The sequence below is a fragment of the Molothrus ater genome, chromosome 7 (assembly GCF_012460135.2).
Source record: "Molothrus ater isolate BHLD 08-10-18 breed brown headed cowbird chromosome 7, BPBGC_Mater_1.1, whole genome shotgun sequence".
In the NCBI taxonomy this organism is placed as follows: domain Eukaryota; kingdom Metazoa; phylum Chordata; class Aves; order Passeriformes; family Icteridae; genus Molothrus; species Molothrus ater.
The window spans coordinates 25937111-25949558 of record NC_050484.2 but is presented as its reverse complement, the minus strand read 5'-3'; the positions used below and the strand labels follow the sequence as shown (position 1 = coordinate 25949558).

Here is a 12448-nt window from a genome sequence, read left to right as displayed (position 1 = left end):
CCTCTTGGAATAAAAACTAAACTCTGTAATTCGTATTGCATAGATATATGATTCATCTTTCATTATATGGATTTATATTTAAGAACTAAGAAGAACATTTGGAAAGGCTCAAAAGGGCAGCGAGCTCACAGTTCCCAGTAACTTGGTTTGAATGCTAGTTTCTAAATACCAGCAGGATATATCTTCCTCCACAAGCACCCCATTAAAAGGTGCTATTAAGTCATTTAACGATTTCAGACAACAGCCCACTGATAGCAGATCCATAAACCATCAAGAATGAACTTACAGGTTATAGCTAAATCTAAAGAGAATGCTACCACCAAAAATAGGGGTGTCTGTTCTTTCACCCACATCCCTGGCTGCTTCCTTGAGGAGCCTGCTCCTCCTCCCTTGGCTAAGGCAGCTTACACCAAGCAACCAAAACCACTTTTTGGACAAACCTGGGTCCTCCGGTTTATCTCACGGCTGGCCACCATGCAGGGAGGGAAGGACACTCCCAGAGGCAAAAGGAGGACACTGCTCCTTTCATTATCAGCAAGCTGTAGTGGTAACTCATCACCTAACTCCCTCCAAAACACACAAACATGAGCAGCTCCACTGTATTTAGTAGTCTTGCCTCAGTGAACCGTTAGCAGGGCAAGACTTTCAGTATGAGACTGCACAGGATTTCACATTGCTGCAAATCTGAAAACCTAAGGCACGCATCAAACTTCATACCTTAAAATTCGTCTCTATGCAATTCAAGAAAGGCAGATCTCAGATATATGTTCAAAAATAAAAATCTCAGCAAAATGGAGTATACGGACTTAAAAAAAAAAAGAAACTTTTTCAAAAAGCATGAAAACTGGGAAATAGAACACTTCACTTTGAAATGCCAAACATTTTCTGCTTCAGTTTAAAAAAAATTAGTCAATAGTCTTAGAAAACAAAACTGGTAACATTTTTGTCAGTGCATGAAAGAAAACAGCACATTCTTAAAGATCCCAACAATATTTTTCTCTATTTTTCTGCTTTATTTCAACTTTCAGAAAATATTTTTTTCATGAAGTGTTACGAGAAAAAAAGAGCACTAATTATTCAGTCTGATGTCTGAAGAACCTTATGTTCAAAACACAGTTGGTAAGAAAAATAGTATTTCTTAACACTTTTCAGTGCAAGTAACAGAAAAAAGAGCACATTTCATTTTTCAAGATAAGCAGCTTTTCTAAATTCATTTTTGTGGAGAGAAAAATATGATGATTGTCAACATTAGCAAAACAAATCTGCAAGGCAGCTAGAAACTATTTAGACATCGACTAACAAAGGTCACCCAGAGATTTTTAGCTGCCTATGTATTCATTCATTCAAGTTTGGCCAGCACAGATTACTCAGTCTTTTAAGTTATGTATTTTCCTGAAAACAATTACCCCTGAGAGTTTTGAACCAAAGAAAAAAGGAACAGAAAACATAAATAGAAACATAAATGAAGTTATTCTGATAAAAGCAGAAGATGGATCTGATGTTTGACTAGATGTCTGTACATACATGTCAACAAACACAAGTAAATTCCTACTGAACACACAAACTTAAAGAAAAGATTTGAAAAGTTACTTAAATGAGCATTTTACAACCAGCAATGCAAGTTCTGTAATATATTAGCATAATGAATTGTGAGAACGAACAATCAAGCCTCGGGCATAAACTTCAGTGCTTTATATTTGCCCAGTCAGCTTTGAATTTCCTTATGAATGCTCAGACAATGGCAGTGAAAGCAGCCTATTTTGCAGGCAAAGCAGCTCTCTGTTACTGAATTCAGCAATTTACATAATAATAAAATAACATACAAACCCTGGCACTGGCAAGCTTTGGGTATTTTTGTTACAGATATCCGGTCTGATCTTTTTAATATATTTAGCAAAAGTTCCATACACACCCCCATAAATTTATTAAACTAAACACTTACCATGTGCTTTTGGAATTTTAGGTTATAATTAGCTAAGGGAACTACAAGCACTATCTCTCCATTTAGTGTTGAATAGGATTGAGGATGGAGAGAAGCCGTGCAGTTAAAGGTTATATTAGCTAAACTATAATATCCTTCTGAACTGCATGCAAACTGTTAATTTCTTTTGCTATGTTGATTCCAAACTCAAAAAGATCACCAAACCTATTGCCAGTCAAGTTAGCCCCTCTTTTCCACACATATAAATTTGATCAATAAATAAGAGTTTCTGACAAATTAGCACATGCACTACTCAAGTCTTTTCTGCCAGAAAGGTCAAATTGATTAAGAAATACCTTTTTGGATTGTAGAACAGTACAGTTTAAAATTATATAGCTACTATGAACTTCATGTCAACTATTTTCCTTCATAAATGGCAAATCTTGAATCAATAACATCAGCTTAAACCTTCAAAATACCTTAATGAAATTCATATATTTTTGAAAGTCAATGTCTCCTTTCTTAAAAGTATCTTATACTAGAGATCTATACTGGAATATTAAATTTTAGTTTTAAGCTTCTAACAAGAGGAAACAAACCCCAAAAATGGAACCCCTAACACTTAGTGATGGAAGAGCAATACTTTTTCTGCTTGGGCATAAAAAGTGCAAAAAACATGAAAGAGAAGCCATAGTTGTACAAAACCACTTCCTCTCTTTCTAAGACTCATTTCTATGATGACTTACTCAATAAATCAAGTACTAAATAAACAAATCCTAAGAACACCCAGGAAGATCTTGTACAACTTCAAGTAAAGACATAGAATAAAAGAGAGTATTTAAAAATTGTGCTTTCTTCACTGTATCGTTGTGTCATTCAGTAGGGGTTTCTCATAAGTGACTTCAGTTGGAAGTCTTAGAACAGAAGGGACCTGACCCTGTGTGGCCTTTGGACAATAAAACTCTAATATGAGAAAAGATTCTCATCTGAGAGTCCTTTGGCACGTCAATATGTTAAAAAGTCCACCAAAAAAAGGAGAATTTACGTGCCTAAGTCGAATTAACATTACGTAACCCTGAAAGTTAAGTAACTAGCTGAATCAAATTGTAAATATTGTAGTCTATTGTAAAAAGCATCATGTGCTATTTTAGAAAACTTTTAAAATTTTGTATTCTATTTCCCTCCTAAAAAATTACACAGAGTTGTTAAAACTGAAAGCATAGTCAGTCTAAGCAAGGTTTTACAACTGTGTTTAAATACTTTTTCCAGAGTAATTTTTCCTGAGACATATCATTTGTTTATAAACATGTAATTAGCTACATGCTGCTTTAGAGTTCTCAACTGAAACCATTTGTACGATTTTCCAGCTAACAGAGATTATGATACAAAACTATGAGGGCATAGCTGGCATTACATGTTAAGCCATACTAAAAGGGTACAATGCCAGTGATAATATATGGAAATATTTTTCCTAATTAATCTGTACACTGAACACAATTTATTGAGTATTTCAGTATCTTTGAATAACTCAATGGGGTTTTTTTGTTTGTCTTCCTTCGGGACCCAATACAGAATAATAGTTTTTATTTCACCCATTGTATCCCACGGTAAGTAAGCTTACAGTACAAAGAATATTCAGCATTATTAAAAAAAAAAAAAAAAGCCTGACAGTGTCAGCTTAAAAAAATAAACTCTGTAACAATATACCAAATAACTAGCAATGTCCAAATTCCAAATGCCTGGGTGCCAAAAAGGTATTTTGGCTACGTAGTTTGTAAATCTCACTTCTGTGCCTTGACAAAAAAGCAACATTTCCAGACTTGTGGGAATTAAACTTGCCTTAATTCTACCAAAAACCCAACTTTTCGTTCCACATCCCGACGATGTGGGACCAATGGTCACATTACAGCAAACCCACAGCTTGGGTTGGTGGGGATGGTATTGTAATCCTGAATCTGGAATATGTCAGACACAGGTATCTGTATCTGTAGCTCTTCTCACAGTAAGTCCTACACTAATACCCCTAAATAACAACCACTTTTTATTAGATTGCTCGGTTCTCCCTGACCCCACATTTAACAATAAATTTTTCAAGGCCAAGGTCTCTTTCTTCTCTTCAGCAGCCCTGCATGCCACAGTGGCGTAGTAAGAGCAGAACTTACGGGGATGATTCCAGTATGATGCTGTTGGCCTGGGTGGAGGATGGAGATCTGTGATTTACAAACACTTCACTGGGGGAGGTGTGAACCACATGATCCACTAAATGTCCGACTGATGAGGGTCGTAACCGGGCTCCTTCTTGAGTGAAGGCAGAGTTGCGACTAAGAGGGAAAGCAGAGCAGTGCAATGTGACAGTAATAACAATATTATTGTTAATCTACATTTGTGATACCACCCACTAAAATGGGATGCTAAAAAAATTTCCTCTCAGTGCAAGCACATGTTCATACACATATTTTTATTAAAATTTCAAAAATCACTGAAAAAATTATGCTGTCAGATCAACATGTATTTCATTTTTTTAAGTGTTCAAAAATTATTTTAATAAACACTAAGGGCTATTGAAAAAAATTTATGCTCCAATGAACAAGCCGGCAGCCCAGTCAACAAGAGGAAAAATAGATTCCTAAGAAGACAAATCCTGACTCTGTTCATGGCAGAACTTAACCTGAATCCACTAAGATGAACAATTTATCCCCTGCATCATCCCCTAGAAGAATCATAAGCTTTGCACTGAGAGTTTTATAATTTCTGGAATCCAGTATTTTCCCATTTGAAAACAAGCACGAAAATATTAAAATTCTTTCAAACATGCATGATTAAGTTTGTTATGCTTTAAGCATCATTATTACACAATTTTTCAGTAATTTTTAAATGCTACAGGTATTTACAACATTGATCTTGTGACTAGTATGCTGTAGAATCTTAAAATCTTGTCATTTATGTAATACAAAATTGAATAATACTGATTCTTAAGCAAGTTTCAGCACACTGAGAAAATTGGTCACCCTCCAAAAGAAATCAAGAATGTTTTTTCACTCACTTAAAACAGAAGGCTCTATCATATGAAGAGTGAACATTGAAAAGAAAGGCAGAAAAGCTGAGAGGAATAAACCTGCAAGGATTTCCAATGAAGTAATTTTCCCCAATGTTTAAAAAAGTGGTATTAAGTGAAATAAATTATGTTTAAAATATCACTTAGATTTTATCATCAGGGTCTTTTTAAAACCAAATTAATAACTTAGTCTTAACTGTGCTTAAGAAAACTCAAACTCTCAAATTTAGGGCAGTGTGATACATCCTACACTCTTTATAGGTCAAGTGAGAAAAGTGAGAAGCACCTAAAAATTATCCCTAAAAAAATTTTTTTTAATCTGAAGCCAAGTGTTACAGAGAATATTTGGCACACATTTTTTGAAGCTATTTGTCTACATAACACATGAATCCCCTTATTACACAAGTAGGTCACTCACATTAGAGGTAGAGAGTCACTTGTAGGGAGAGAAGATTTGATGCTACTCACTGATTTGGGGTTCCAGGTGGAGACCGTGACGGGAGGCTCTGTGTTTCCAACCTATCATCAGAGAGTGAGTTCCTACTCACTACTTCCCAATCCATCCCACTCATTACTTTCCGTGCCAAGGGTTTACTGGGGGATCTAGAAGAAGAAAGTCAAATGACTAACCAAAAATTGTATGATGTAAGAAAAAAATTATATAAAACTCACCACAATGAAACTGATGTTCTATCACAGGAAACCAAATGATATGTAAGAAAGGAAATGTAATAATGCAGAGCTGTATTTACATGGGCAGTTCTGTATTTTCTCCATCTACTGTACTTCATTTAATGTACTTTGAAAAGAATGCCATTGAAAAACTAATAAACTCCTGTAGGCTGTGAGGGAGACAGGCAAGACAGAATCTGAACTCACTAGACTTCTAATGCCTCAAAGACAATCTGACTCAAACAGCATAATCAGTGAGAGATCTGAACTTAATAAATGTAGAACAAAACCAAACAAAAAGGCAAGTAAAAAAATCCCCTCTAAGTAACATAACTGTTTAGCCACCTCAGGAAAAATAAAGCAGCAAAAACATCAGGCCAAAATACTTCCAAAGACTTTCAAGAACTGAAAGTGAGGTAATCAACAACATGGCAACAGAGTTGCAACGTTTTGTTTAGACATCAGAGATTTCAATCAAGACCACATGCTTTCTCCCAGAACCTGCCTTGTCACTTGCCAGGCAGATGCAATAATATTATTTAACTATTTAAACTTCTTTGTAGGTAACAGAACTTAATCTGGTTTTGTGCCAGTAATGTCCTTCAGGTTAAAGGTCATTCTCAGCAGTGCTTTTATACAAAAGGAATTCTGTTTTCTAGTTGTTGCCCTCTCTTGACATTAACAAAACTTCTTCTTCCTATTCTTCAGTCATTCCAGGATGCCTACAATCTCCTCTGTTTCTTTCACCTCTTTCTTAAGCACAAATGAAACCATACTTGTAATCTCTCATGAAATACAACATTTCCAGTTTATATTGGAAAGCAGCAAATGAATCATCTGTGGTTGCTTTTTTCTTAGCAATGCATTGGATGGTTCAGTCATCCTGCAACTAAAAACACCCAAACTTTCGTAGCTTGTTGTTTTCAACTGAAAATTCTTCAGCTAATAACAAAAATACTTTCAAACAATCCATATGTGTCCTGTACATTTTGTGTTACTAGATTTTTACTTTACTTCTAGTGCTTTCATGGTGCTACATAGTTCAGATTTCTCATCTATCATTAATCAACGATCTCTAATTCCAGCGATACTTCAATCTTTTGTGACATAATAATTTCATTTCCATTTGCTTTCATATTCTATCACTAAATTCTCCAGCTTTGCACAATGAGGTGACAACATATTATTGTATGAGCAGCTCCATACACCCATATCAAAAAATAATTTCTGCCTTCACTGTCCTTGTGACACATGGTAACTGTTCTTTATCTTTGTCATTATTACTGGTTTACTGAAAGAGTGACTCCAGAAAGAAGGAACCTTATGAAATTAAGGAACTACCTGCACACAAACTACATCCTCTGAAAACGGGAAACTTGCTAACAAATATATTTTTGCTTCTCAGAGAACTTAAAACTCAATGCAAGTCACCACCTTGAGCAGATAATATTGTCCTCACCATTACCAAAAAAATCTACAACAATAACCAATCAAGTACTATATTGAATAAGCTTCACAGACAGAAATAAGTAAGATGTCAATACTGTTTGGTACTGAGAGTGGTAGTGTTCTTGTGGAGGGTTTATTTTTATTTTTACCCCACCAAGCAGTTCTAAACATTTATTGCACTCTGCTTTACTGCTCTAAAGTCTTACTGAGTAATAGCAGACAAATTTCAGGCAGTTAAGTGAGATGGGCTATTTTAAATATTATTATTTCAGGTGTTATTTAACCTGGGGGAAAAAAATCTAATACTACATTGATATTTGAAAAGAGGGAAATATCAATTAATTCCTCCAGAGAAGCACATCCAGATTCCTAGCATGCTTCACTATATTTAAGGAATATTAATTTGATTTGAAAAATAATTAGCTTGATATCAGATCAATTAAACCAAAATTCAACTTTCTGTAATTTGCTTCAAATGTGAGCAACTCAAACCACTAAGGTATCTTTCTTCACAAATGTGTACATGCAAGCAGTTCTGAACAGGTAAAGGAACAGGAAACTGAAACAGCAGAACTAAAATGCATGTCTGATTCCAGCCTTTCGTTATTCTTTTATTGATCAGGGCTCTGATCAGCTGGACCCTGCTGACACTTAATCATCTCTTTGCAGCCAGCAGACGAGCACCAAGAGCCAGCTCGGCCAAGAGGTGGATTCTACTACCAGCCAAAGAAGAGTCTGAGGGAAAAAATGTAGAAGAACGTAATATAACCAATGCTGAATTAGATAAGTACAGGACTGCACATACAGTATTTGCTGACAGACATGTAAAGGCAATTACTGAACCTCATTTACCTTCAGTGAAAAAGCAACAAATGGAATGTAGGAAAGTTGGAAGTGGTGCTTTTCTTTATTTAACATGCAACAACAGTATAAGTGCACCATCCTTGCCTGTGTGAAACTAGATAAATTACAAAGAGAGACACAGGAGCATATAGGGTGGGGAAAAAAATCCACGTTTTTCCAACAGTTACATTTTTGACTGCTTGAAAAACCCCCATTGCTTTGCATCTTAAGCCGAAGTCTGTAACTATGTTTACATAAACTTCCTCAATCGATACAACAAAGGAACACAACTCCAAAATGAGCAAAGCATCACCTTCTTCCCTATGAAAACGTCCAATGTCAAGAAAACACTCACCTTTTATTGTGGATAGGGTCTGATCTTTCAGAAGATCACCTTACCATCATGATAAACAGCTGCAGTGTTTATCACCAAAGCTTCGTCTCAATTATTTTATTAACAGCTCTAACCTCAGAGTCCCCACCCACTCGTGTTTGTTGCCCCAATTTCCTGTCTTTGCAGAAATTTCAAAGAAAAAATTACCACACTGCAGAACTGAACTTCTTAGTGGTGTGCCAATTTTAGTTCTCCTGTCAACACTTCTAAATCCAACAATAAGGGGTTTTTTTTTATTAACATTTAAGATTTGTTGTGAAATATACCTATAATTTTGTCCTTTATCTCTGACTTCTAGCAATATTAAAACAATTTTGTCATGTCAGAGTGCAGCTGAGTAGATAGGAGAGGAGAACTAAGATGCATAAAACTTTGAAATTTTTGAATTTTAAATTTCACCTCTGTCTGCTCAACCTGGATGCTTCTATTGCACTTAGCACAGGGCACTGATAGTTAACAGAATAAGCCATTTACAGATTTAATTTTGGTGTACCTGCAGAGACATTCCTAAAAGTTGGAAGCAGTCCCATCTATTTGAGTAGCGACAGAAACTGAAAACTCTACCTCTCCCCAAGTCTTATGAGCTGCAATGTTACAGCAAATACAAAAAATAAACCCAAACACTCAAAACTGAGTAGCAGGGATGGAATTACATAATGCAACTAAAAAAACCCATGACATTATATTAGCTCAGCTACAGTACAGAAAAGCCTTCAAACACAGAATTTGTTTGGCATCCACAGCTGAAGGGCTAAAACCTTGCACAAGGTGGGAAAGAATAAAGGTGTTGTTTGGGAATACAGGTGGGAATTTAAAAAATAATCTCTCTTTCAAAAAGAAACATAACCTGAAGCCACAGTCTTGCTTTGTATTTTGACAAGGAGTACAGGGAACACATTTCTCAGCAAATCTGACAAATACTGCTGCAAACCAAGAGAGCAAAACTATGCACAAATCTACAAGGTACATCGTACAAATGACATATGCAATTTAAAGAACCTGAGAAATTATTTAATAGACTTCAATAAGTGCATAATTAAAGCAAGATTGAATTTTTGTAAACAGAGACTCCAATTTATGATAGGGAGTTTGCAGATACAAATGACTGACACCCTCTTACTCAAAGTCCCTGCTCTCAGCCCCCCGTGCACACCAGAACTGAGCAGCCCTAGAATATTTTGCAAGGACTCTAAGAGAAACCCTAACCCTTTAAGAATTCTCTCAATTCATGACTTGATTGAACCTTTTCTATTCTTATTATGTGCTTTTATTAATTTTCTGGGAATTCTTATGAAGTTTCATGGATTGTGAATATCCTGCAATAAATGAGGCCAACAGAAAAGCTGTAATGAAAATTATAAAAAAACCTTCCCAAAACAACAAAAAACCCTAAACAACAACGAAAACCGAAAACCAAACAAAAAAACCAAAACACCCACAAAAAACCTAAACAACTGCAGCAACAGTCTTCTGAATGCTGAACTTATTGCTGCATGAAGACTAAGAAAACAACACCTACATAATGTATGAGATTTATTACAGAATATATCCTTCACAGTAATAATTCCATATTTAAATGTTAAATGTAAAGGTTTCTACAACTTAGAAAAAAAAAATCCTTCAGCTAATTTTAAAGTAAAATCCTGAGAACAAACAGCTAAGCCTGCTTCCTGTAGATAAAAATTGCTTGTTTTATTTAAATGGCTGTTAAAAAAATTTATTTCCCTGTCTCATGCTCTGCACCCACGTTTCACTCAGCATGTAAAGGCCAGAGCAGCTAGCCATTACTTGTGGCAATCAACATTTCCCAACTTAGAGCAAACAGATCACTGTAGTAACATCTCTGTGTAATTCTCTATGTTCATTTTCTTACCATGAAATGATTCAAAAGTTTCCTTAAACAGCATTAAGCAAATAAGGCAGTTTCTAATTAGGTATTGTTAAGAAATCCAAGTGTAAATCTGGATAACTCTACAAAAAACCACCAAAAATATTGCTTGAACTGATCTTTAATTAATCTTCTTATGCAATAATAATAAAAGCAACAGCAATTATTTCAACTCATGTGCTCACCTAGTTCTCAGGAAAGACCTTGAAAACCCACTAAAAGAATCCTACTGCCTGAGAGCTTAAAAAGCTGTTCAACGCTACCATGACTTTGCCTGATAAAGACACACCATGAAAAAGAAAGGCAGGTTACAGGAATAAAATCCACACTATAGCTGGAAAATCTTAGAAAACAAAATTTATCCTCTGTATGAATACAAAAGGGCTGACAGCTACTCAGCACGTCAACCTGAGATGCAAATGTTTAGAAGACAAAGAATTAACGTTCTAAAATTAAATTTCTTGAACAACACTGCATTCTAGAAATGTCTTCTCTTTCAAGCTTTTTTCACTCTTGAAAATATTAAAGGTCTTTAAAATTGAAAATAAATTAATTACACACTGTCATGAGGAAGACAGAAGAAGCAGCTGATTTTTTAAAAGCCTTTTGAGATGTATTTGTTACAATACACCATTATTTCACTTCACTGATATAAACATATATGCCTCAGATATCAATCATCAACACTTCTTAGAAACTCAAAATATGTGGATAAATGCTCTATTTTTTAATCAAAAAAGCAACAATGGAAAAAAAATTCCTGAGGATGGAAGAGCCAAGCATTTTATTAACTAAAAGAAGCCAAGATTTATGAAAATGAGAGCAGTTCCAGCCATGGCTTTTGATTTTATTAACTTTATCCACTTTATCCAGCTATATTTTATAAACTAAAAGTGACCCCCAGCAGCACTTGCTGGGTTTTGCTGCAAAGGGAAGAGTGCCATCTACTGCATAAGAGCTTCTGAAATGATAAAAGCACTCCTCAAAACAAACTATCAGCTCTCCTCCACTCTCTGCACTTGTGGGGAATTGCCAAGTTTAGAGTGCAACAAGAAAAACAGTTTTTAACTGATTCACAACTGTCATTTAGTGAAGTAAAGCTCACCTGTCACAGTGTTGAGATTCCTGAGTACTAAAAAAAGTTGCTCCAAGTACAAATCTAAATTAACTCACATTTCCAAAGCAAATTAAATGGAGTAAAAAACAGTTTTACACAGAAAAAAATGGTTTTATAAAATCTATTAGTTGAACCAGTATTTCTGCCCCCCAAACCTAGTGTGCAGCTATCTATCTTTGGTGGGCTGAGCTAAAACCCAAATTAGATTCTAATGCACAGAAAAGGGAAAGAAGGGGTGGAGACAGGGAAGTAAATCAAGGCAGAATTCACCAATGCTCTTAGGAACAGTATCTGCAGGCACTTGGAAAATGGCAGCACTTTGCTGGATTCACTACTAGAAGTCTGCAAGTGTAAATTTGAACTCTGGAGCTCCTTAAAGGGCAAAAAGACATCTCAGATCTCTCAGTAAAAGTAAAATCATAAAAAGAGGACAGGGCTGCCCCCTCCCCACAAGGATTCAATTCATGATCAGAGCAAACTGCCAGGTGGATGCAGCAGGTGCTTTACTATGGAAAATAGCATCATAATTTCTGAATACATAACTAAATTTATGTCTTGAATCTTTTATTGTAATCACAAAACCGCTCAGGGGCCTGGAATAAAATTAAGCAATATATTCCTGATTAGCCAACTACTCTATCACCAAATACCTTCGGAAGCAGCTCACTTTTCATAGTAAAATGCCTCACAGAGACTACAGTGATAAAGCTGCTCTCACAAGTAAGACTCACTGTACTTATTGCTAAAGGAAATACACGTGTACAGTTGCAAGATATTATCACAGAAAAAAATACCCATTAACTCAGTATTTTAATGGAGTCTTTTAACAGCAGGAGACCATTCTTTGTAATAAAAACAGCACAGAGAGTAATACAGGTAACAACAAACTATGTAGACTGAAGGCTATCTGAGATTTTTAAAATACATAAATGGGGGAAATATTAAGGAATGTAAACTACTTACCTTGCAAAGACCCTGTCTTTATTTGCTCTTTCTTTACCATACTGCACAGATTGGACCTCTGTTCTCCCACTGGAAAGCAAAACAAAATCAAGCCACTAAATCCAACATGATTAAATAACAATTTCTTTTTAAAAATTGAACCATCT

The 12448-nt window shown here is 35.4% G+C and overlaps 1 protein-coding gene across 3 annotated transcripts in view; it reads right to left on the bottom strand.

Annotated features, from left to right (window-relative positions):
- The window catches only part of PTPN4 (protein tyrosine phosphatase non-receptor type 4), a 142969-nt gene that overhangs the window by 25599 nt on the left and 104922 nt on the right, over nucleotides 1–12448 (bottom strand). For all 3 annotated transcript variants that reach the window (XR_008508494.1, XM_036387030.1, XM_036387029.2), the window contains exons 13-15: nucleotides 12303–12371; nucleotides 5445–5579; nucleotides 4084–4242 (exon numbers count right to left, since the gene is read on the bottom strand). Coding sequence is in view for 2 of the 3 variants with exons in the window: in XM_036387030.1 (XP_036242923.1) it covers nucleotides 4084–4242; nucleotides 5445–5579; nucleotides 12303–12371 (363 nt within the window). In the remaining variant the exon portion in view is untranslated. The remainder of the gene's footprint in view (nucleotides 1–4083; nucleotides 4243–5444; nucleotides 5580–12302; nucleotides 12372–12448) is intronic.